Consider the following 27,623-nt stretch of genomic DNA (forward strand, 5'->3'; position numbering starts at 1 on the left):
AATTTTTTTTCCGTTAAAAAAACAAAGTTACTCTATATTGGAACTTGTCATATAGGACCACAACAGGCATATTTTCCTTACACCTCAAAATAATCTGTATATCAAAAAAGGGGGGGAAATGGAATTTCTCTGAATATCTACAGTTCCATTCTTAAAACAGTGAGGACACTGAGGACACTGATAACATTTGGTTTTGAATTCTGAAAAACAAGAATATAAAAAAAAGTTAAAGGGACAAGTGATTAGCACCCTTTCATCTCACAATATTTCTGTAGCAAAAAAGAAAAAGAGAAAGAATAGACCAAGGTTCAGGCCTCATAACTTGTCTTGCAGCAAGCAGGCTCAAGGCACTAAGACAATTGCATGATCAGTACTGAAATGTTCCATTTTAAATAGCTATTAGGGATGGCTGTTGTACATATCCATGCAAATATCTTTCATAAAGAATTTACTATGCATTATAGCAACACGATCCTATTTACACAATAAGTTGTTGTTCCAGTCCATCAAGTACACAAGGAATTTTAATGCATGCTAAAAAAAAATCAATTAGGCAATGATCATCTGATTAAACAGGCACATCACACCACTCAATTCTTTCAAACATATTCATAAATCCAAGCCTTCAAACTTTGATGAAAACTTTAAAAACCTGTAAGAGAATATTTCAATTATATGATTTTTAAGCTCAATGAAATTCATCACAAAATAAAATACTGCATTCTATTATAATGAAATAGTAACACTACTGGTGACAAAAAAAGCCCCTTATTTTGACTGGTATTCTGAGGTCTTCTATTCTTAGCAAAAATGTCTTTACAAAGCAGTAGAAGGCTTTCCTACAGCACACAGCACTAAAGCACTTTGAGAGGGCAATCAAACTAAAGCCAGAAGGAACTGATCATGACATCATCACTTGCTTGACTGAGGTCCAAAAACGATGTGAGGCAAAAAAGAAGTTAAATAAAAAGCAAATCATTGTATTTATAATCAGATCTTATTACTCAGATAGTATTTCATTCATAGTGATATGTATTGCAAAATCGAGCCTGAAGTTTTCAGGTGCTGGCTATCCTTGCATATTAGAATTTTAAATTTTTACATCATCTCTTTGTAATTTCAAGTGATATCTAAGATATTAGAAACTGAAAGTTAAATCTGAAAGAATATTTTTCTGCTTTCTGGTTTTACAAACATTCCCGGGGTAAGGAGTGCTAATAATCCAAAAATTACATTCATCCCATGCAAACGAGAAGAGAGAGAGCGTGAGATTATGAGATAGCAGCATTAAGACTTACATGTAAGAACAGCATTTTAAAGCCTTGTTGCAACTTGTGTTTCATTCATGAAGGCTGACAACATAGGCACAGGTCAGTCATCTTGCTCCAAGCTCTCCCTTGCCTTCTCCCCACCTCTCCCATTGAAGGGGAATGGGAAAGAAACAAAATCCCAAGCTTCCTAACAATATAAAAATCTCTTTCTAACTAATTTATTTTCCATACTAACGCATCCTGACAAGAGATATGTCAAGTCTGCAATCCTATAAATTAAGCATATGACTCTTTCTGCATCACCTTTCTTTCTCATGCTTTATCTATTTATTTGACCCACAAAGAGTTAATGGGACATGCCTTTAAAATCTTACAAAGTGCCTCCAGTACTCTTCAAACTGCTTAGCCCTTTGTCCCAGGAGACTCTCACCCACCTTCTCATGACAAATCTGTATCTCTGTTGTTGTCAGAGAAGAATGCAATAATCTCAGGTTACCATTACTTTTATCACAATCAACCTGCCTTTCCTATATGGCCATTGATATATCTAGACCCCTTTATCTTTAGCTGTATTAGCGTAACAAGATTGCCTGGATTTCAAATTGTGCCCCTTATGTAAGGCCCAGTGTGTTGTGCTGGGGCTCATCATCAAGAACTCACCAGAGATGAGTTCCAATCTCATTTAGAGGATCTGCTTTCTCTCTTCAGTTCTTTGCAGAACATATCCCATACCTTCCATAGTCACTTCAACATCCTGCAGTTTCCACATAGAATTTTAAGAGAATGTGGGTGTTTATTTGCACCTTCATGTTTAGTGTCAAGCATGCCTAGACCAAATAGTCATAAGAGAATGTCTGCAGCATTTCATAGATACCCCTTTCAAAACTGGTTAGCAGGCTGTGCTTGACACCTATGCTGCAGATATATAGGCTGACTGCACCTGAATACATTTCATCCTTCTCATGCTCTTTAATCTTTTAGCACTTATGCCAGAGGCCTCCCTTCCTGAGAGAGAGCTCTTCCACCTCTGGGCTGCAGGTTGGAACACACTATCCTGTGCTGCAATATGACATAGACCAGCTAACTACATCTAGGCAATTATCTTCAACTGTACCACTTTCATTAATTTTAGCTCAATCTTTAGGGTGTTGTTTTTAATCCTTATTTCTTCATTTGCAGCATCCTGCAGCAGAGCCTGCAAGTTAAAATCTGTCAAGTCCCATAGTTCTAACCTCAAGCCACAACACTTGCTGACAAAGAGCCAGACTTAACATTTCAAGGTCTTCTTCAAAATTCAAAAATCTTCACAGTTTAACAAAAAGCCTTCTTGTTTCATCTAAGGAAACAGAGCTGACACCCTCAGCTATCTTTGGGCAACAGCAAACTATAACTTAAAATAAGAACAATCTCTCCCATTGATGCTTCCCACCCTTCCTACAGTGTGGCACTTCCACCCTCATAATCCATCTACTCAATGCTATCTCTGCACAGTACTTAAATCTGAGCATGGTATGTGTTTAAGGCCCAGTATTTTTTAACCAATTGAATTTTTGGAAGTGCCTTGTGCTTTTGATAAATTCAATGTGACACTGTAAAGCAGTCCAATTTCCAGAAAGTGCTGAGATTCATCTTCTGAAACTTCTAGCAATATTATATATTTTTATATATATATTATATCTAAAGTAGGTACGTGCTGCACAGTTTTAACAAGCATAGCTAGGCTCTCCTTATTTAATATTCATGTCACAGGAGTAAAAATCCAGCCAGGAATCAAACTGCGGCATCCTGTGCCAAAGACAACTTACCACTCAGCTGGTAAGTTGGCAATTCAATTTACAAACCTGCATTCCTGCATTTTAATCCTTTGTAGAAAGGTGGTAATATATGAGCAATATGAAAAGAACTGGATTCAGATCATTAGAGGTTCACAAACCAAACACATGAAGCTTTGGAGGCTGTCCAAAACAAAACCATGCCTAGGTGGTGATGTCCGTTCAATAAAAATTCAATGTCATAATTATCCTGTCCCTTTCTCCCCGAAGAGCCCTGGTGCTCGGGCCGGCGCTGCCGCTCAGCCACTTCGGGCAGCATGGCGAGGAGACGGATGGGGCCGGCAGCCAATGGCACTGCCAGGTCACTGCCTGCTGACGGGTAATTTACAATTACCCAGCAATTAGCAAATGCACTGAAAATTCAACACTCTTCTCTGCCTAACACAGAATAACTCATTTTTAAATTAAAAAAGTGTTTTAATAACTTCCCTTTGGTTACAGATATGTGGAGAAAAAGCCTCCTTTATTCAATTTTTCCTCCCTTCTGCAACAGACAAAATGCTTTGCTGCCTGAATCTAGCAACCAAATATACTGTTGGGCATTTCTAAACTAAACAATCTCTTCTTCATCAGTAAGTATCTATTTAACAACAGAAAAGAAAAAAAATCAAGACTTGTGCTAATGATACTCTAATATATTTGAAACTGTTATTTAATTAACAGCCTGATTAATATCTTGTCCTACTGGATGGGTAATAACAAGAATTGGCCAGGCACCTATACACCAGGTGTCCAAAATTTTATTTTATTTTCTATATTTAACAATAAATGACACAAAGAAAAGCTAATCTCTGACTGGTCAGTTGCACAAAACAAATGTTCTTTCCCATTAATGATCAAGTTTGCGCTCCCAAGGCCGTGTAGAGCTCTCTGCCTACACTCATATCCCTAATTTTAAAAAAAAAACGAGCAAAACATTAACTTCTTGATAACCTCAGTTTATCTCTCCCTCTTAAAAACTGCTGTATTTTTCTTAGTACATGGTATGCACATCAAAATTAAAAAGGGTAGGAAAAAAGCACAAGAGATCTCCATCAACAGTGAAATCCAAGTAGATAAAGGAAGGAGATCCTTACCTTTCTATGTACTCTGATACATTAAAAAAAATCCTGACTTTGAAGAGTTGGTAAAAGAAAAAAAATAGGAAAAGCTACAGACTCCTATCAAAATGAGAAGATAAAACAAAACCAACCATCACAACAACAAACAGCGGACATAAATATGTAACATTTTTGTATGCACTGGACTACACTAGCCTTGATGTACTGATGTCAGCTCTAGGTTTTCATCTTGTATTTAAGTGTACATAAGCTGGAGAAAAAGAGAACATAAAAACCCCCTATAAAACCAAGAACAAAATAGCAACAACAGCAAAGAAAAGAACCAAAAAATACGCAAGGCTAAGTGGCGTCAACTGGAAGAAAAAAAAGAAAACTCATGGCATTTGACATACTTCTCTCTCTCCAGAAAGATACCAGCAACAAACTAAATCCTGTTCCAACTGTAAGGGATTTCAGAAAACATTCACACTGTGAACATAATTTATTTAGTTTTAAAACAGTCCTTCATCCTCCTTCTGCACAAGAAATACTTATTTCTGAGGTTTTTCTCTTGCACCCTCTGTATTGCTGGAATGTCAGAAGGGAAGAGAAAGAGAGGAGGGAAACCAAAGCAACCCAGAAAAATCCTCCACAAACCTGTTGCTGTGGATACTGCATTCCTCCCATGGCTGCCGGGGCTCGGCCCTGCATTCCCACGGGATAGCGCTGGGGGCCAGGAGGGCCATAGGACTGCCCGGGGTAGGGGCTGCTCTGCTGTGCCTGAGAGTGAGGGTTATTGCCCATGCCGTACAGCTGCGGCCTCTTCATCACCATCGGGTCCATCGCACTGCCCTGTTGGCAAACACAAGCAAAGGAACATTTCAGACACGCAAAGAAAAAAGGGCAGAATCGTCATGCTCACTGCAGGCAAATTAAACGTGTTTTCTCAAATATTGACTTGATATACAAACTGGCAAAGTACCATATTCTGGGTTCTCTGATTAATTAGATGTGGTTTTGAATAGTAAGTTTGGGACTTCCATTCCATTTAAAACAACTTTAAAAAATACTGCGCGCTAAAACTTGAGGCTGCCTGTTACCTATACAGAGAGAAACCAGAGAAACTGTCCAAAAAAATTCAGCTTAAAAAGTAATTAAATACACTGTTGCACACTGATTAGCATCACAGACCTTAATGTTAAAACAAAAATAAAACAAAAACAAGTACATATCAAGAGAGACATAAAAAGTGGACAAACCATTTAACCTTGAGAAATGTCTGTTCTCCCACATAAAAAAAAAAAGAGAGAGAAACTGGAAAGAAAATATTAAGTTTCCAAGAAGTGCAATGCATACAGAACACTGCATTTCAGCATCTTCCTATTGCTTTCGTGCACACTAATAAGTTTCCAGATCAAAAAGCAAGTCATAACCCACATTTTACTTCAAAGTTTATTTGCCTCCTTACTAGACCTCAGAAAATCCAAACTGCAATCAGTGATGGAGGGGGAAGGGAGGTAAGGGAGGGAAGTTTTATTTTTAGACTTTTTGGCAGCACTTACCAAGCCCTGTAACAGTTTCAGGACAGGTGTCAACCATTGTGTAGTATTACTCTCATGTTTTATTACTGAGAACTAACTGAACCAGAAAAAAGTACCACACTTCGTGAAGTGCAGCCCTGTATTGTTAATGCTACATCCATTTTTCAATTCCTGAGTTCTGGTTAGATTCATGAAGAATGTAGGGGGAAGCTTTCAAAAAGCCTATCACAATCTTGTCTTCATAAAAGCAGCACATAGCCCCCTCCTGCTCCCCCCGCCACCAAAATAAGACCTATTAATTCACCTAGCAGCCCACACCCCCCACCAGGAGCAGGATTCCCTCCTGCAGCAAGCACATTTTAAAGATTTTCCTGCATCATACTGCTGAACAGTTTAATTTTAAAACCTCCTATGTAATATGGCTTCTTCAAGTCCTTTCTGGTTATTATATTCTGATGTAATAGTCATTATGACAATAACTAACATTTCCCACTGACATCCCTGCTTCTTCTCATCACTGCTGTTTGTACCACTAACACAATACTTTTTTTTATTCCTATCCAAAATATGCCCTTTCCAAAATAGTCACTGCTTAATGAACTATTATTCTTTCCTTACTGCAAATAAAATCCATCAAACCTAATTTTTTTTCCCCCTGGTTGTCTCCATCATTACCAATACCAATTTTCCAGAAATGTCACCCAAAACTAATAAAGTATTCTGAATACGGGCACACTACACCTGAGGAGATGGAAATTATAACCTCCTCCTCACATGATACCTCCATTCACTGCAGAAGAGGACCACCCTTTTTTGCTACCATAGCAAATTCCACATTCACTGCTAATTTTGGGTAAGCATTACTCAGCAATTTTCCCTTTATTGTTTGCCTGCTCTGTAGCCAGATTAGAAGTTTCTATTTTTTGCTACTAAATGTTCCTGTGTAATTTACTATTTATATTTTATACTTTTCAAAATCAATGGTTCCTCAACCACTTCAGATCACCTGATCCACAACAAGATTCTCAGTTTTGGCTTTTTTTTCAGGCCATCATGCACTCTCACCACAGTTTCAACTAAAAACACAAGGGCTATGCAGATGAACTATAGATTCCTTCTTACAGTGTCCCAGGGGACAACTTACATTTCCTCCTACAGACCACAATGCTTTATCTATGTTTATTTCTGTGTTTTAATGTTTTGTGCATGACCTGTCATATTATTCTTCTCAAACACAAATCCTTGTTCAAAGCAAGTCTTGAGCTTCCTCCATTAGATTCCCATGAAGCCAAACAGTATTTTCCATTGCTACCATCTTCCATTTTAGGGTATAATTTCCAGGTCTCATCTCCAACAACCACATTTACTTAAAGTCAAGTTTAATTAATTTTGAGTGTAGCAGCTTCTCTTCTGCATCCAATTCTTAAATACAAACAATACAGATAGCTACACAGCTAAAACAATCTGACATTTTCCATTATTAAGACTACTTTCAGGTGCATATAAACTTTGCCAAACTTCAAACATTTAGGCTGAAATTTTCCAGGGCATATGTATGCCTGAGGCTGAAATTCTCTGGAAAATTCAGCAGAAATAGTTCAGCTATGTCTTAGAATGAGGTCACAGAAAAATACATAGTTTATGTTCTCACATAAAACACTTGAAAATACCTCTTGAATACCATGCTTTGAGGCAGAGAATTTTAATTTCCCAGGGTGACACTGGACATTCATGAAAAGCAAGGCATGTGCCCCTGTCAGAGAGACCACCTGAATGCCACCAGACTGGAAACACAGGAGGAACAAACAGGAGCACATGAGGGCCAGGGTACGGCTTCTTCGGGGGAGTTAAAGTCTATGGAGGCTGCCTTGAATTTGCCAGACAAAAGGAGAGGGACAATGAGTTTAAAAAGCAATGGAGACAGAAGTGAGGCAGAAAGAGCTCAGGGGGAGAAGAGGAAACAAGGTCAGGAGGTAACATGGATACAAGCCAAAGAGTCTCTGTCCTTTGGACTAGTGACCTCCAAGCAGTGGAGCTTGTGTGTGTGTGTTGGGAGAGCGAGCCTCACTACCAGTGCATCCTTCCTTCCCTCCTTCTTACAGTGGCTGTTCTCTTCAGACGAGCCACTCCTCTTTCCCTCAGGTGATATCCCTCCAACTCAGAAAGGTGGAGGGATGAAGAGTCTCAGATATTGCTATAAATATAGTCACCATGCGCTGCAGTGTCTCACACAACACTGGAATTGAGGGGGCTGTGGTCAGCGGGAAGCAAGGGACCTGGACATACTCAGAACTTACTGTGTGCACTGTAAGTAAAAAACCTGGACCAAGGACTGGAGATACTTGAATATGAGAGGACTAGACTGAGAGAGCAATGACTGCCTGGACAAATTACTGGGACAATCCACAGGGACCCACCCTATCAGTGCTGCTTGTTCCCCCCTCCCTCCAAAGATCTCAGGGAAAGAACAAACTAGAGTGTCCTATCTCTAGGGTTGGAGAACACAGACTTGGTGAGGAAACATTTCTCATCCTATGCACTGGTCAGTCCTTATGGACCTTACGGAGGGTGGCAATTCACCACTGATATTCCTGGCTCCCTTAAGATGAGATCCCAACCCTCTATGTGGTGCAGCTAAAGGTGAAGACATCTACTAGTGACTCAGTGGCTGTCAACATATTTCTGCAAGGCAAAACAAAACCTAAGAACCAGCTCTCCCCTAGGCTTAAGAAAGATTATTACTGCAGAAATTGAGAGCTCTTGGAATTAAGTTTGCCCTTGCAACATGAAATGTGTCTCCTTCACAGATACAGCTGTCTTTAAAAACACAGTCACACTTCAATCCTCACAGGCAGCAGATGTGCCTGCTCCAGGTCCCCATCAGCACAGGGCAGTGCGAGCAATTGGAGCTTCACTTATCCTACCGAGTAGTGAATGAAGGAGACAATTGTCTTTCCATCCAAAGTAGCTGTGTGCTGCTCAGGCAGAAATGGACTCTACCTCTGCATCGGCCACAGCTTTTCGCTAAACCAAAAAATTTCAAGATCTACCAATTTTATGCATGCTGACTTGAAATCATGGGGCTTAAATTGCAGGAAGTGCTGTGTATCTACGATTGCAACAACTTTTGAATTTGATGACAGATGTGCTCTGAAACTGTTTCCAGAAACTGGGTGTTTAAAAAAATTTAACCTACAGCCATCAATACTTCCTATAATGCCTCAGTTTCCCTTGTGTAAAAGTGAAAAAAGGAGAAAAAGTTTCCAACCCCAAAAATGAACAAAAAAGCCCCATCGTTTCTTCAACACAGAACTGATTTTAGAATTTAATATGTCCACAATCAATACCACTGAAAACTCTCTAACAAAAAGACAAATTTTGTCTTCAGAACAGTGTATGGTGAGAAAGACCTGGAGCCATACACGTAACATAAAGAACAAAGAGCTGCTCATCAAGTACTGTCCCCCTTACAGGGAAGGTAAAAATTAAAATATAACTTTTTCCAGCTTTAATGCATGCACAGTTTTTACCTTTATCATTCTTGTAGACTTTCTGATTTCATTATTACAAGACTACTTTCTCTCATCCATAACATTTGAAAACTTATTTCAATAAGTTGTTAATTGAGACAAATATTATAACCTTATCTGAAGGTTTCTTTAACATTTATTAAGTTCCAGTATTTCTTTAAACATTCCAACAGTTTTCAAAGACAAGTTTTCAGTTGAGAAGTATCAACCTCTTTATGCTGCAGGGATCATAACCCAACCCCTCCACAAGTGCTCTCTAACATTTACCAAAAATGACAGCATTGCTCTAACTGCATCACATTCCTTTAAAACCTGTGCATGTTTGACTATGAATGGATGATGTGTGTGTTTTTACATCTTCCATGCCTTTACTTTCTATTACATGCTACAGTGCAAAGTTTTAACTACTTATTAAATTTTACTTTAGTGCCATTGCAGTAATTGATATCCCTTTGTTTCCTTTTCTGCCTTTACAGAACAGTCCAATTTTTGTCTAGTGCTGTTTAACTCCTAATACACACATTAGCATTTTGCCAGTTTATCTAGTGTTTGTTCATGCTATTTTTTACCACCATATTCTTCCAGGCAAACCTAGGTGGATTCTGCCTTTTGCTTCTGATTCCACACCTCCTCTTCAACTTGTTGCATTTCATTAAAACTTTGAGTAGATCGGCAGTTCTTCAAAATACCTGTCTTGTTCTTTCCTTCAGTCCACAAAAATACTATAATTTATAACCCCTTTATTAAAGCGTCTATCTCGTGTCAGTATCAGATTCATTTGCACATGTGCTATCAGGCTTTGTGAGAACAGAGTATTTCATAAGAGTCCCTGCCTATTATGTGCCTCATGAGCACCTTAAAACACCCAGTAGAAGGTTTGCTTATGATTTCAACAGAGTCAAGATTTCATTCCCAGTCTTTAGATTGACAATACAACCATTAAGGTAGGACACTGAAAAGCCTACACTACTTACAAATAGTAACTGACAACCCTTTTCTCCTACCTGCCCCTTTCTTCAATGTTTTTTGTAAAAGAACACATAAACTCGACATTCGTGCTATATGCAGAAGTGAAAAATGAATATTCTACACCCATTTGTTAACTCAGTATCCCCACCACTTTGCTGTCCTCCCATCCAAAACAATGAAATTAATCACCTCACCCTGAAGTACCTGGAGATTTAATTTTGCCTTTTCTAAAGTGAGAGAAAAATACACTACCATTTTCTTTAGTCATTTAGCCAGTGTTTTCCCAGTAGCCTCATCTACACTCACATCTGAGGCAGCTTGCACAAGAGAAGAACTTGAGACGCAGTCTGATCAAAACCAGCTCTTACTTTTAAGGCATTACTGATGTTATGCACATGTTATATATATTATATATATATATATATATGCATGTATCTGCTATTAAGTTATCAACTAGCGTTTCACTTCTAACAATAAAATGTTTGTTTGAATGATACTTATAAATGTGAACAAAACCAGTCACTGTCCCAAAATACAACTAACATTTCCATTTGAAGATGCCACAAAGACCCCCACCACTGAAATCTCAAGACAGGGAGGAGTGGGAGACACTTTAATAAGGTCACAATGGGATTTAGACATGAATCCCATTCAGGTAGTGCTCTTTTCTACAAGGCAGACAGAGCAATTGACTAGAAGACAAGAGTATTTACATGAGAGATGTAACTACTTTTCAAGTGAAAGTGTGCTTTTTTGTTTGTTTAAACAAAAATGAAAAAAAGAGGCATTGGTTTGGCTGACAACAGCAAATGCAGCAATTTAAAGCAACTATAAGCCACAGAGCATCCCAAGTAACGCGCCATCATTTATGCCTATAACAAAACAACATGAACTCAACACTCTCAAGTAGGCTTCCCCTCAAACTCCTAGAGCTATGAATACAATAACTCTTTGTCTATTCATTGATCTACAGCCAAAGCTTCTGTCTCCATATTAAAAAAAAAAAGGAGAAAAAAAAAGAAAACCCGTCTCTATATAAACCAAAGCCTTGAAACCTCATAATAAATAAAGACAACTGACAATCAGTTATAGACATTCCAAGGAAGACAGGCATGGAGCTCTCAACTCTAGGTCAGGAACCAAGTCACAAATTTATTGCTAAAGATAATCAGAAGTATTCACTATAATACAATGACACAGCTGGCATGAGGATGGAACTGCAGAAAAGATAATCCACTCCTAGATAATGTCATAATTTGTATGAACACATACAAGGACGCCTCAGCCAACATTTTTACGTGACAAAAGAGGGAGTATCAAAACAGCTCTCGTCACGTGTGTTTCAATATCCATTTAAGAAAGTTGCAAGCAACTATTAAAAAGGTATGAATTTAAAGCATTAAATTCTGACATTAATAATAAAGTCTGAGAAGTGAATTGTAAACATGCTTCCTATTTTTTTAAAATAGTAAATCTACTGTCTGTTTTGCTAAAGTTTTAATTTAAAAAGGCAGTTGCATAAACACAATTAATAATAAGCAAAAACAAGCCGAGTTCAACATAAGCCTATGATGAAAGAAAATCCAGTAAATGAAGAAGCATACACTAGCAGAGTTTCAACATAAATAGTCATTTCCCTTGTCTTAGAGGCTCAGCATACTGTCTGATTTCAGCTGCAGGGAGACATCAGAAAGATTATTTCCCACTCAAAATGGAAAGTAGGTAATTAACAATGGGAAAGAAAGAAAAAAAAATCTAAGCTACGCCCCACAAAGAATCAACTACTACTTGTCTATAATATTTACAAATAATTTATACAAGCAACTGTTTCTGCAGGGTGACGAAGAAGGATATAGTGTTTTTCAGCCTTCTTCTGAGTCCTCTTTAACACACACAAGCCAAAATCTGCAAGGTGTATCAGTAATTTTCTATCTATCTATAATTTTGCATATACATAAACTAAACAACTACTGAAAGAACAAATCACAACAAACACAGCAAGGAAAAGAAACCTGGTTTTAATGAAATGTACATAACTAACCTCAACAGTTGCCACTACAAGTGCACGCAAAGGTTAAGACAACATCAAGAAGCAATTATACACATTAATACAGTTGATGGCCAAAACAATCCTACATTTCTGACAAGCTCACACGAACATACAGCTCAGAACCACTGCCCCTCAAGTTGCCTTTATCATTGCCAGCTACTGACAGCTAATAGGCTACTGTGAAGTCCGCTTATTTGTGTCATCTGTCCTCATCACACCTGAACATTCAGACTTCTGTAACCCACTTTCCTAATATCAAACTTCTTCCAGGAAGTACTCAGGAATTATAGTCCTGTCTTTAGATTTCTTTTCTCCAACTTGGATGACCCTACAAAGATCACTTTTCTTTAGGCATGCAGAAGCCCTACTCCCCTCTTCAACAAGTCTGCAGCCATTTCTAGTGCAGCAGAATTCAGGGGTTCTTTAAAATGTCTTCTAGTAACCATATCTGCAACTATACAACAAGTCACTCATTCCAGCTGCTTCTCCTATGTGTTGCCAGATCATGATCATGCTTTGCCTACTTCCATCTGCAGTCCAGTCTGAACTTAGAACTGCCTGTGTTGGATGGTTTTGCACCAATACAACAGCTTTGGCACTGGAGCACAGTCAGACACGGGCAGAGCTCTCAGTCTGGCATTTCTACTGTCAAAATCACAACCCCCAGCAGGAGAGCAAGTGAGACAGCAAAGGAAAATAGCAGCCTAAAGTTCTCAAGCTAGATTTACCAGTGGATGCCTCAATGCTTTAAGGCCTCCTCAGTAGCCAAGGCTATGGCTCAACAAGGAAGAGAAAATCCATTCATAAACCCAGAAAACCAAGTTAAAAAAAGCAAAGCCCCACCCAGAATACCAGTTACTTCTATTTTGTCTGGCAATGAGGTTCTCAGCTTCCTAGACAAGTAAACACCTTCACTCACTGTGCATGGCTGCCATCTGGAACTCAGAAAAAAAAAAAAATCCCTTACCTACTTTGTACAGCTCTTACACAAACACGGTGTTAGATGGACAGAAAAGGATGTACTAAAAATAGTGTCTGTCAGCCAAGGAACAGAGCACTGCCCTGAGTGGAACGAGAGGAGCTCTGCAGGAAAGCCGCCTGCAGAGAAGTATTGCAGTAAGAGGGGGAAAAAGCACAACGTCCTAAATATAAGTGACGGGGGAGAGATGTAAATGGAAAAAAAATCCCACATTCACTTTACATTTTAAAGACAAAACTTCCTAAACTTAATATTCAAGTGGATCTGAATACACTTTTTCAACTATGTGGCTTTATACAGAGAAACAAAATTAAAAGATGTATTATTATTCGATGTATTTAATTGCTGGAGAGAACACTAGATGAGAAAGTGACATTGTGAACACTGGGGACAACAGGGTACCCACAAAAAGGCATGACCAATCACATTTAGGTCACAAGCCAAAAGTACATACAGTTAGCTGCAGATTTTTTCCACTCCAAGCGATATATATAGTTCTATATTAACACACACACACACAAAAAGGTATGCTGGTCATATATCCTCAGAATTTATGGCAAATTATTAATCAAGTCCCACCTGAAACAATTTGTTAAATTGATTTTAATCACTGGGCCTCTCATGTGAAGCTTTGTATAATCAGCATTTCATTTACAAAATTAATTGCCTGATTGATTCTCAAGAGGCAGTAGCTGTCATTACACTGCTGTCATAACTTTTGAGTAGGGGTGTCACAACACTGAATTCTGACAGTATGAAGAGCACTGCTATTTAAAAAATGAGGGTGGGGAGGTAGGGGGGAAACAAATACAGTGATTTCACAGAATTGCTCTTTAGGCCGATAGAATGTTAAAATCATTTCCCAGCAGTTTCAGCCAGCCTCCCCATTTTCCATTCATTGAATAATGCACTACTCAGCTATTCAGTATCTTTTCTTAGAGGCAGGTTCATTTAATTCAATTTTATCATAGTTGCGGTTGCATAAAATGAGTTTGTTGTTGAATATACAAAAGATTTAATCACGGGCCGCTCTTAAGGTTATTTGTAGAGCAAAGTTTGACTTCCAAACACATGGAAATTTTTTCCACATCCAAAACCTTCTGGAAAGCTATTTTCAATTAGTTTTTTTTTTCTTTTTCTGCTGATTTTAAACAAAGTAAAGCAAACTGTAACTTTACAGAACTTATCTAGGAGCTCCTTTAGAAAGCTTTTTTTTTCCTCCCGTTGTCTTTTAAGCTGTGTGTAAGTCTTGGAGCCCTGCCAGAGTTGGAAGTGGAGCTCTGATATTTGCTGTAGTTACTCCTATACCCATCGCTGCTATATTCTTGGAAAAGACCAGTGCTCTGGAGAGGCGGCGCAGGCCAGCGGTTAGGGCACTGAGTCATGAGACAGGACTTCTATTCCTGGCTCAGCAGCTGACCAGATATGCAAACATGAGCACAACACTTCACCTTCCTGTGACTGAGTTTTCACTCTCCTAACAACAAGTGTTATATGCACTTTTAACAAGGAAAGAGACATGAGGACTTTGGGGAAACTGATGTCAGTTATGAGGCAACAGGAAAACAGGACTAGGATTGAGAAGGGTAGGTTAATGGAGGAAAAACCCCCAAACCTCTAGAAGATGTTGAAAAGGAGAAATTGTATCAATATGCTGCAACAAGGTACTCTAAACTTTCAGAAACCTACATTCCAAAGAAAAAAGGTTCCTGTAACCATCTTAAAAAGAAGAGGGGGGAAAAAAAAGAAAAAAAAAGACTACCTTAAATTTCTGCTTCTAGATCACTTAGAACAGTATTAATGCCTTTGAAAAAAATCACCTATTTCTAAGATAAGCTCAAAAATAAGTGTCTCAACTGCTCAGATTCAGCCTTACACACTAGATTTCATCAACAAATGTAAAATTTTTAGGACATGTTCTGAGATTACACTATTACAAAAAAAACCAAATGACAACTCTTCAAAAACTGAATTATACTTACTGCTGGTATTTGTAATTGACCTCACTGGAGAAATTCCAGAATAAATCAGAGTCTAGATAACACTAGAACCTAGCAGATACTCTAGACAACACAGCCCCTTTTCTCTTCCTACTCTGCTCTCATCCCTAACTACCATCAGATATTATCTTCCATTCCTCTCTGCAAAGTGTTCTGCCACTTGAGTGGTTTCATGCAATTTTCTTCCTTTTTTTGTAGGGGTCTGAGTTCATGATGAATAAAATTGGGAAGCGGGGAGATACGGACAGGGGAACACCAAAACAAACATCGTGGACAAAATTGATAGATTACTGAAATAAAGATGCACAAAAGAGTAGAATAATGGAAAATTCCACCAGGCAAACAGAAGCAATTAGTTGTTTTCCTTTTCCATAGACATAACATGAAATTTTTACTAAGGGAGGTTTAGAAAGTTCTGTCCACGCTGAGAAATAGTAGTCAGAGTTTTAAGTTATACCCTTCTGCCACACCAGCAAGTTCAGAAAAAGGAAAGAATCAGTCACCCTACTTACAACATGGGATAACAGACTGGGACACTAAAAAGCAGTGTAAAGCACTGATTTTCTGTATTTGGTGGTTTCTTGCTTCTTAGCAGGTACCTTACTGATTAACCTAGCATCTTCCCTTTTCAAGCTTAACCTTTTTTTTTTAAGGAAACAGGGGAAAGCCCCTAGCTAGAGCCAATATATGCAGAATTCCTAAAAGGATATATTTAGCATCAGGGTAATTGGAAAGCAAACTTAGCTCTATAACAGAAGCCCTGTCACTTCTTCAACTGCCAAGAAACTTCTCTTTTAACATATTTTCTATATTAAAACTGCTTCCTGTAGAGGTTGAAAAAACTTGGTTGCAAATAGTGCAAAATCTTAAAGTTACCTGAAACAAACCAGTTCATCTTTTTTTACCCTAATTCCATAATGATCTCTGTATCACATTGGTTGAACATCACAAAAAATAAAGTGTCCCAGTTAGAGACATACCAGCAGCATCAGCTCAGCCCAAGGGTCTGCTGCATACAAATAATGAATCTGGAGCTATACAGCCATATTGTGGAGCTGGAATAATAGAATTTTGGTGAGTACCTGCCTGTGATTATTTTGCATTTATAATGACCTTTCTCATCAACACAGACACCATCAGCAGCATGGAACAACTTCCTGGGCAGGAGCAAAACAAACAAAAATTCACCAGTAACAGGTGATTTAAAGCACTAGAAAATGGGGTGTTGGGGGCTGTTGTCAGTAGTTAAAATAAAAATTAAAATCAATCACCAGAACAAATTACAGTTATGAGTGGGAATTTTCAGTATTGATTAAGTTATAATATAATAGTTAAGTTATAAATTAGAAGAAACAGTAAACTGAAGGTTGCAGCTCTTGTATCACTTGAGAACAATGTGACTAGAAACCATGACTCCACACACATGCCTACAATTCACACCGGCTCTATTGTATAATGTAACTGATTCCCAAGTATCATTTTACAATTCTGATTAGGTCTTACAAAAATCTTGTTTATTAAATTGCTTTCTTTAGGCATTCATAGCTGCTAATTTGTTTCCAACTAAATCATGTATCATCTGAAAAAGACTACATTGCAACAGCAAAACAACACTCCTGGGATTACACTTCATCTGGATTTTAGAATTAAAAGGACAAAGACTAGAGGAGTTGTAAATTTCAGTCTGAAGGTGGTAGTGGTAACACCCTTCAAGTAATTCTGAAACTACTACTGCATTTAGAATGTAGCAGTTGTACTGAAACAAACGTAGCAAGTAAAAAACTCAAAGCATTAAGGGATCTGTTAATCTTTAAATTTTAATTTCTACAATCAAAAAAACTGATCAACATATATGTATTTACACAAAAATTTTGCAAGCAAAATAACTTTCTGTTATTATAATTTAAAAGCTATGCTGATTTTAAAATACTGTCAGCTCTAATTCCCACATTTTAAACAAACTTAAAATTTTGTAGAAATTTGGGAATGACTTCCAAAGAACTCTAAAGAAATTACTTCCAAAAAAATATATCTTAATGTTAATACAAAGTTCACTGTGGTTCACTCAGGGTCAAAAATGTCAGACTTGGGTTTAAACCAGGTCAAATCCCAGTTTACCCTAGAGTCTTCACCTATTTCTCAAAACTGGCAGAAATCACTAAGTCTTCATTACTCTTCTTGGAATCACAACAAATTGGACAAATTCTTCCACAAATCCTGTCAGACTATGAAACATCCCAGAGCATCTCAGCTCAAACACATGCATGTAGCACACACCTAGGTAACTGAAGAAATAAAGAAGTAGGATTAACCATGGGTATGAACACCTCTGCAACAAAACATGTAGGATGTTCAGAATTAAATGCATAGTTTTAGTATAACTACTATAGAACTTTCAGTTTCTATACTAAGAAGGAATGTGTTTTCAATGTATAATTTTCTTTTGATATCACACCATTTAAAATTAAATTAAAAATCAGCATGTGAAATATCTGATCTGAGAAACATGAAAGTAGGAAAGCTGATCAACTTCTTCAGTATTTGTCATTAAAAAAAAAAGAATTTAACAGGAAACCGGATTATGCCATATTCATAGAACTGCCTTCCCTCCCTCTCCCACAGCAGAAACCATTATATTTTCAAATTCTCTCTGCCTGAAAACTCTTGGCTTCTTTCCACTTCTATGTCCACCTCTTACTTCCCAATCCTTAAGAGAGCCCACGTAAGCCATCATGCAAAAACACCAACACAGCTATCTAAAAGCACTTCAAAGAAACTTCTTTATTTGTGAGAGAGGATCTTCAGGATTAATGAGCCCCCTTTGGGCACAACCCAAAATAGAGTATTCCCAACTTCCTAAAATTACTAAATCTAGAACAGAAGTAAAATTAACAATTAGATTATATTGGAAGGAAAGAGAAGGGAATCACTACCTTTGCAAACCCTGGAGCAGTACAGGTAATCTTTTCTATAAGTCTGAGTAAGCTATTTCTGGGGGCAACAGCTATTTGAGTATTTTTACATCTAAACCTTGTCCAAGGCAGCAACTTACATCAGCACCTTCCTGCAGCTGTAGAGGGCTCAAGACAGTTTCAATGAGGCAAAATCACTTGGCCTAGTCAGAAGAGGTCACTTAGCAGCAAAGACAGATGTTTCTCAGCTGACATAACCAAAAGGCAAAATGAAGCAAACAAACCCAAAGACTTATGTTAGCAACAAGGTATCTGCAATTCCAATTTCAGGTATTGTTCAATTTAGAAAAATGCTATTCATCTGACATTCACTTGCAATCTTCCATTTAGATTAAAGAGCTGCAGATACCACACATAAAATTCTGAAACATATGTTCCCTTTATTCTTCAAAGAATATAAATCTTTACTTAAGGCCACACTGTTCACTTCATACCTAAGCTGACATTTCAGCTAAATCCAGCTCTTCTGCTGAGTACTATCATTTCTTGAACACATTCTCCCCTTCTTGCTTCTACACTCCTACCCACAGTTGTTTTTCTTTTTTCTGCTCAGCTCTTTCATGCAAAAAGAAATTTAATAAAGAAAGGAAAACTGAAACTGATTACACACCAGAAATACTGTCAAGTACGAAAATGAAATGCTACACATTTTTAAACTAAACTGCTCAACGCCAAAGAAGAGGAGACACTGGTTACAAAACCAACACAGAAAAATAATGATTTCAGGAAGAAATACACCTGAACAACAGACAGCCAGATAAAATTAAAACGGGATATTACACTAAAAAATACATAAACATCATTAGACTATTTTGACAGAAAACAGAGTTTCCAAAAAACAGAAGTAACTCAGAAACTTGAAATAATCCTCAAGGAATCCATATATCTTCTCACACCAATTCTATGTAAAGTTCAGCTTGCAAAAAGCTTTGTGGAGGGAAGGGGAAAGAGTAAGTATAAATAATTCTTTTTTGCCCAGTCTGTTACTACTACAGGAGAGATGAACATCTGCCATGAATGTTAGGTCTGCCTTATCCTGTCTCAAAGCTGACAAATAGATTAAATGACCTCTTGATTTCACTTCAAGCCCTGTTCTTCTAGGATTTGGAGGTTATTACATCACTTCTATTTTATCATAAGGTTTCTCCCATTCCTGCAATTTTTCATTTCAAGTCATAATCCTCAATTTCTAGCAAAACTAAACCACGTGGACATCACAACACTACAAGTATACTAGATACATTGATAAAAGAAAATTAAAGGGAATAAAAAGAGGTACTTTTGTCAAACCAGTCTTTTCATAAGGAGTAAAAAAGAAATGTAAGAAAAACCATTTCTCAGTAATTCATGTTTGATATTTGCAGAAACTGTGAAAACACTGTAAAAAATGTTTAGATAGTCCTTGTTTTGGGAGGTGTGATTGTAAGGATGAGATGCGCTGTGTGCTAAACAGCAAAGGAGATATGAGGAGAAGAGAACCAGAGAAGATGGCCAGCCTCAAAGCACCATCTATGTGAATACTTCTCTCTAGGTACCCACCACTGACTGAAGCAGGCAAGAGACATCACCCCTACCCCTTCCACACATCATCACCCTTCTCCTGACTACACTGCACACCAAAAGGGTGCCTACACCTTCCCTTTCCTCTGAATCCAATTTTGAGTTGCTCCTTGCATAACTTGTGCCTAGCAAGTCAATTATGGTCCTGTCTTGTGTAAAGATCAATAAATTTCAGCAATTCTCCAAACAATTAACATTTTTGGAAGCAGTTTTTTCAACTTCATCAAGGAACCTTCTTTTTGTGATCCATGGAGATACATGCAATTAGAGCCACAGCACAACAAAACTCAAGGAATAATGAGAAACTGCAGACAAAAAGTGTCCAACACAGAACTCATTAGACAGCCACACACTATTCCACCTGTTGCGCTGTGCACCAAATACTGGTAAAATCACAGCGGGGGAAAAACGCAGATACATCCAAGCAGCTAGGAACATGAATTCTGATCCCTTTTTATATCCTATTGTTATCCACAACCCAGGAAGCTGTTAATTGGCCTCAGTAATTGGTTTAAATACCCAAGTCCCATTATAAAAATATACTATAAAAATGCTTAAACACATATCACAACCAAGAAATTCTTAACTGAAGTTCAAAGCTGAAAAGGCACAAGGGACTTGTCTACACTGAAGTAAAAAAAAGTGTAATTATACCAATATAACTATCTCGGTGTGGAAACTTTCTCCAGCATAAGAGTACCCTTTCCTTCTTAAGCTTATGTGGTTTGGAAGCAGAGTAAGATAAACCATAAAAACTCTTATTCTGGTATAAGACTGTCTCCATAGGGAGTTATATTGGTATAATTATAGCACATAATTTTAGCACATAGTTGTACTGTGTAGACAAGCACTAGATGCCCAGTCCATATATATTTTCTAGCAAAACAAATGGTTATCAAATTCCAATAGAAGTGCACAAAATGCTAAGCTTTTATTTTTGTTTGATGCAACTTCTTCATTTTAAAGTGATGAATTACTTCAATTAATCTTCCTTGAAAATGCTTTTCTCTCTGCTATATGGTAATAGATCGTTCTTCTGGTGGAGGCATTGTAAACTAACACTTTGAGAATGGCTGCGATATCCCCCACACTGATTTAGGCTCCCCTATAAAGCAAGTGGTGAGAAATCAGGTACAAGGAAGGAATAAGGTGCTGTTTACACATCTGACTGTTAGACTCGCACCTTTTATAGTACATCCCCAGCCACTTTAAACAGTCAAGTGCTTCAATAATTTAGTCTCTATCCTTCTGACAATTCATTCTCACCTCATTTGCTATAGAAGTTAAAACATTTCAGTCAACCCAAAGAAAGCCATGCTTCCTCTTCCTCCTTCTCCTCTACACACCAGGGGGAAAACAATACATCTGAAAATCATGCCACTAGTTGAACTTCAAATTATAAGAGAGAACCAAATAGGAGATACAAATTTTAACACTACAAGAGACTCCTATGAATCTTTTGAAAACGAGCAACTTTTCAGGGGATACCTAAATCAGAAACTTAAGCCTAAGCCAAATAAACTGCCGCCCTTTGTGAGAAAGATCTCTTAAAAAGTATGCAAACAAAAATATGGTTGTGCCAGCCTCCAAAAAGCAGAAAGCACAGACATCCTGCTACAAAGATAGCAGTGAAATTATTAATCACAGTAATACTTCAGTTTGGGCATTTTAAATACTTTACTAAGAAAGGCTAAGTGAGCCTAGAGATAATTAAGGATTACAGTGCCCATTTTTCAGGATATGTAGGTAAATCTCTTTAGCAAATTGTGCTTTTTCCTCTTTAACCACTTTGAAAACATGATACCGCCAAGAAGAGCCCTATGCAAGACAGGCATTCCTGTGTTTCCTTTTGTCCTAAACAATTTCATTCCTCAGCACATCAGGTTTTGTCACCTTGGAATACATCCATAGCATTCAGAACACACCTTGATGCTTCCACAACCACTGTCTCTCCCAGTGGCAGAGATCTCCTGACAGGGCTGCCCCTTCTGAACTCCCCATGCCCAGCACAGCCCCACAGCCCTCCAAAGTGTTCGCTGGGTTTGCTGCTCTGCAGGATGCCCCACAGAGAGACCCCCTGGAGCAACCAGTGAAGGGAAGGTGGAGCATTAGTACTGGGTGAGGAGGATCACCACAGCAGGGAAGCGCCTTTCCAGAGGTGCCCATTTCTCTGCAGCTGAAGTACCAGCAATGGGTAAAGAGTTTTCAGTGAACTGTGAAGCAACATCTACACAACAAAACTGCTGCTCTGTTCCCAAATCAAAAGCTTGCATCTCTGTATAGAGAAAATTGCGTACCTAAGCATGAAGGTCAACTGATCTGGAAATTCATCCTGGTATTTTCAAATTTGCCAGTATGCCTGCATACTGGGCAAAATAAATATGCTGGGGAAAAATAAACAACACTGACAGTTCTTACATGCAAAAATTTGACATACCAAAAGAAAAGCAGCAGCAAAAAAAACCCTCAGAATAGGCATTATACAAAGGACAACAAAATAGAAATGTATGAAGCTTAAGCGCAAATGGGTATGAAAACCATTAGTTCCAACAGTTCAGCAAGGACAGGAAGCCGAGTTAGTCCAGGACTCCAGCACAAGTCTGGAGTCATTTGCCTGTATGAAAACATTATAAATAGTGGCAAGAATTAATTTCACTTGCCCTTTGACATCAACACCTGAGCTTATCGCCTTACAATTTCTTTAGAACAACGGAGAAACCCCAAAACTTTAGGAGCATGATTCATTAGACCTGCATTACAAATCTACTTTAGGATGAAATGATTCACATGAAGATCTATTTTTTGCACCAAAGATACACAAAAAAGATCAGGTACAAATGCCTACAGTACATATGGTTAGATGAGTTCCACCTTTGAAATTTTATTTTTCAAAGATACTCACAGTTTATTTGGCCACTGCAATCAATGTATACTGTATAATTATCATCCTTGGGGGAAAAAAAATATTACTATCTGCCTCAGTTTCTCTACTTTTAAGAGAGGGCTAACAATGACTCCCTGCTCCAGAGAAATGTCAAGAGATTGCCTGTCATTATTTACAGACTAATTTTACACTCAAGAGGCAGTAAGGAGTTTAGGTTGACAGAAGCCTGTACCACCACCAAAGGGGCTGTCATGGTCTGATAGCTATCCTCAGTTGAACTGGCCATATTCCCCCTCGTTTTACCTCTGTGCTGCAAAGACTGTGCTGCAAAGATTATGCTCAAGTCAGATCTGCTCAATGATCTGGCTGAAAACTAAACATTCACAGGTCTTGTTAGGCAGGATTAGTTTACAGACAAATCTTTGAGCTGATTCGACTCACCTTATGACACAAGGGAAGCAGCGGGGAGCTGATAAAAAGGTGGGGACTGGTCTTTACAGCAGAAGTGAAGCCTTAGATCAGCTTCAGACAACCATCACACAGTGGTGCAAGATCTTTTAGCAACATAAAACTGGATAAAAGAGTACTCAAGGAGTATAACAAAAGGCTACTGAAAAATGCAGAAATAAACAAATTAGATTTTCAAGTTTTCCTCAGCTCTCCCAAAAGAAATTCTGGCTTGGTATCTGCATAAAAAGCAGATGTCCATTTGGTTCAACACATATTTTCCTGTGCACTTAGGAATTACAACCTTTCTCTGGTTAATTTGCTTTTTGTTCCAGCTGCAATCCTCAAAAGTCAAGAAGGACAAAAAGTTGTGTTTTTGAGGAATACCTACATGGACCTTCTGATTGATGTACATAGACTGAACTCAATTTAAAAAAATATTCACTGCTTATTCCCAAGTATTAATCTACAAATGGCAAATAAAACATGTTACTGAATGTTCAGTATCAAACATTTGGTTGGAAAAAAGGGGAAAAAAACCCATCATGATAATTGTCTCTTTGGATATATATAAACGCACTTCTGGAGAGGAAAACTGCACTTCTTCCTACTTCTGGCACATTCGCAGAGACAATTTGCTCAAGTAAAACAGACAACCATGTGTGAGATCAAGAATTTCAAGAAAGTAAAAATGTCATCAGAAATCATAAATATTTGAACCTTCCATTATGATGCCATGACTAACTGCAGTCTTTAAGAAAGAGAACCTACTTTCTTCCTCCATCTCTTCAAGGAAGACATCAGCCACAAGCAAAGGAAGAATTTAAACAATGTTAAAAAGCAGGAGCAGAGAAAAGAAACACAGAGGGTAAATCAGACACCATGAGGTTTTTTTTCAGGCAGCAAGATTGTTGCAAATAAACATCTATTTCATATTAGAGGCAAAGCAACAGAATTTGGAAACTATCACACAGGAAGAAACTGGCCTCAATTCTTTCTTGAATTACTAAGGTATTCTCCTAGAACAATGGAACCTTAACTCACTTTTTAAACAGACTTCATTCACCATCTTCGTAAGATACATGCCTTCAAATAAAATATGACACTGTGGAATAACAAACAGCCATTGCTGGCAGTTCTCCACACCCCCAATCTTCTGAGAATAAAAAAAAAAGGAAGGAAATCTATGAAATGAAGTATCAAGTACTATAATATCACATAGAACATATCTAGTGCACCACATCACTACTTTATATAGACAATTAAATGCCAAGTGTTTCCCCTCCTCAGTTCCAGTCTTTTCTAAATTTTCCACAGGTACAGCAACACCACACTTGAATTTTCATGCAGCCATCTTTTCAGATATCTTTCGGGCAAATACTTTTTTTTTTAATCACACCTGCCAGGTTAAAAAAAAAAAAAAAAATCAACATTTGCATTTCAGCTTGGTTTTGTCTCCTTTGTTTCCCTCCTTTAAGTCTGCGATTGCTTGGAAGACCAGCAATAGAGGAACCCAAAACAGAAATACCAACACCATCGCCCATAGATAAGTACTTTTTACTACAAGTTTTACTATTATACTGACAAGTCTTCCCAGGATTTGGGGGCTTACTTGGTTGCTCTTTTAGCGGCTTTTTTTCCCCCCTTTTCTTAAATGCAACTTGACCTCTAGTCACCAAGAGAGCCTACACAGGAAGCTGGATAGTGAAGACACTTTCCCGGCCACTCTTTGCCCAACAACTTTTGTCAACTTGGAGGACAGAGGAACATATGCAAGTCAGAGAGATTGTCGGGTGCCTGGATCACTCAAAAGCTATGTTCTCGGTGGCTATACAGTCACACTAATCACTCTTGCACAACTGTTAAAATTGCAGGAGACAGTAAGGATGACTTTTCTGTCATTCCAATGACTTGGAAAGTGAGAAAGACATTTTAAGAAAGAAAAATAAGTATCACAAGACAAAGGAGCAAAAAGAGATTATGACATTTGGATAAAACAAAGTACTATGACTTTGCAAAGAAAAGAAATTAAACAGATGCAAATAACCCACAAATAAATCTTTCATTCACAGAGGAAGAGTGTTGAGCAACCACATGACACAACAGAGCTGACACATAACAACATTGGTATCTGCAGAAAAAGTAGAAGACTGCATCCACCATTCTGTCAACTACATTCCAGCAAAGTAACAGCTCACTCAGGCCCTCCTCAACCTTGCTCTTTATGAGAAAGTGCATTGTTACTGTTGCTATTATTATTGAAATGAGCTGGAGAACTAAAAGGAGGAATGTGTGGTTACGAAGAAAAAAAGTCTTCCTGGGACAGAGAATCCCTCTCCACTGTTTGTTCAAACAGCTGCATTTAGCAAGTTTCCTGAGAACAACCAAATCCCTAAACATCCAAATATATGAAACGACCAGTCCATGTAAGTCCAACTTAAATCTAAAACATTTCAAGGGTCTCAATTAATCCAGAAAATGTTCTGACTGCCATCAGCGATCACACATAAAGCTCTCAACAGCTAAGACTGAAGTAGCCCTTAGATTCCTAGCTAATTCTTGGAAAAATCTTTAAATATTGGTCTCTACTCCAACACCTTGATCAGGTCAAGAACGCTGTTCTAAAATGCGAGACACTTTGTTTCAGATGCTGCTGCCCAATCAGCCCCTCCTCTTTAAAAGAACAGCTCAATTAAGTTGGGCACTTTTCTTCTAAATTATTTTAAACGGGGTTTTTTTTAGTTGTGGTTGGATCTCAGTTAGAGTAATTGCTATTTATATCAAAACATTAAAAGGTCTGGTTATGGGGTTTATTAGAAAAGCAAAATGTGTTTTTAATACTTAAAAAAACCCACAACAAAATCCTCCATAGCACTATTTCCATTTGTATTTGCATACCACATGTTCAACAACAAAAAGAGCATTCTGCAGAAAGTTAAAAATCTCAGAAATGTTGCTGAATTAGTAGCTCCTACAGTTTGTTAGTAGGAAAACCGGCTCTGTGCCAGGCTGGGAGTGGGGAGGGTGGTGGGGGACGGCTATCACAAGGGATGCATGTCAGCTTCGGGATTTAAAAGACAAAATACATATATTGTAAACCAAAACGTAACATACCAGACAAACAAACTCAGTACCTCTTTACTAGCAAAAATTTTAAATGTAAAATAAGTGCCATTTAAAATGCTAGAAATACTCCACACGGTGCTGCTTCTCAGATGCGACGGCAGAGAAAACCTCCCTCCCAAGGCAGCCGAGGCACGCCAAGGGCCATGCACGGCTGGACACAAACACGCTGCCCACGCTTGCCGGTCGCACCGGTGAGGCCGGGGCATCGCCCCGCGGCCGGGAGCAGCGCCTGGCCCGCTGCCCGAGCGGCGAGGCTGCTGAAAAGCAATAGATAGCTTCTGGCAGCGGCAAAAGGGAAAATATTTTGATCATGTGACGCCACACAAGCGAACTAGCTCGCTTCGTGTGTGCAACTTGCACAGACGCTGCCACCGGCCCGGGACCCCGCCGCCCCCCCGAGTCCGTCCCCGCCTTTCCCGTCCCCGCGTCCCGCCAGGGAAATGCCTCCATCAGGCAAAACAGCCAACAGCATCCCCAGATCCCGGCACGATCCACGGCCACTACACGCCCGGCACCAAGAAGGTACCTCCCTCACAGAAGTTGACCTTTCTGCCTACAGGAAGGAAGAATTTTCAAATATAAGTAAAACTGCCAAGTAAAATTATTTTGCTACTGCTGGTACGCAGCTAAAACAGTCTCAAATATACCTACCTCTATTTTTCCAAAAATATTTATTTAAATAGCCTCTGTGACCAACCACAAACTTAAAACAGCAACAGCTCTAAAGAACACGCTTATTACTCTTCTTCACTTGGGAATTTCAATCAAATAAGAAACACTGAATTAAAAAAAAAAAAAATCACAAAAAGCCCAATTATTTTTTCATAAATCATGCCTGAAAAATAAGACATCAATACTAACATTTCATATAAACAGAAAATCCAAAATATTCACAACATAAATTGCTACACAAAAAAAAAATACAGAACTCCACACATTCCATCCAAATCAAAGGCTGCAAACAAACCAGCATATTCCTTTGATGCTGTCAAAACAAACCTCCTTATCTTTATTTTTAACTTTAAAAGAATAAAATTTAAGAACTACAAATCCTGTCCTGGTGCTTTCAAAAGAAATTTTTAGAGCCGATGTTTCAGTATCTTCCTTACAAACAAGTAAGTCTGACAAGCTAACCAAATAACATGATCAATGCTGGGAACACCAAGTCTCAGATCCCATCCAAACCGAGGAAGGCACAGTTCAGACTGGATACTCTCATACATAACAAGTATTTAGGCTGCTTATTTATTCTGCATTATTCCCTAAGTAAAACTGCACATCAAACTCTAATGATTAAATAAGGCAAATATTATCCCTATTTTAACATGGGGAAACTGAGGTATCAGTGAAACCAGTTACCTTTAGCTCACTCACACAGCCAGCTGAGAGATATCAAGAAATCCTGCACCAGTCCTCTACTAA

The 27,623-nt window shown here is 38.3% G+C and overlaps 1 protein-coding gene across 4 annotated transcripts in view; it reads right to left on the reverse strand.

The window, feature by feature from the left end:
* The window catches only part of ARID1B (AT-rich interaction domain 1B), a 328,666-nt gene that overhangs the window by 290,916 nt on the left and 10,127 nt on the right, over positions 1 to 27,623 (reverse strand). For all 4 annotated transcript variants that reach the window (XM_033054063.2, XM_033054062.2, XM_033054065.2 and 1 more), the window contains exon 2: positions 4,801 to 4,995. In XM_033054063.2, coding sequence (XP_032909954.1) covers positions 4,801 to 4,995 — 195 coding nt within the window. The remainder of the gene's footprint in view (positions 1 to 4,800; positions 4,996 to 27,623) is intronic.

This window comes from Catharus ustulatus, chromosome 3 (assembly GCF_009819885.2).
Source record: "Catharus ustulatus isolate bCatUst1 chromosome 3, bCatUst1.pri.v2, whole genome shotgun sequence".
In the NCBI taxonomy this organism is placed as follows: Eukaryota; Metazoa; Chordata; class Aves; order Passeriformes; family Turdidae; genus Catharus; species Catharus ustulatus.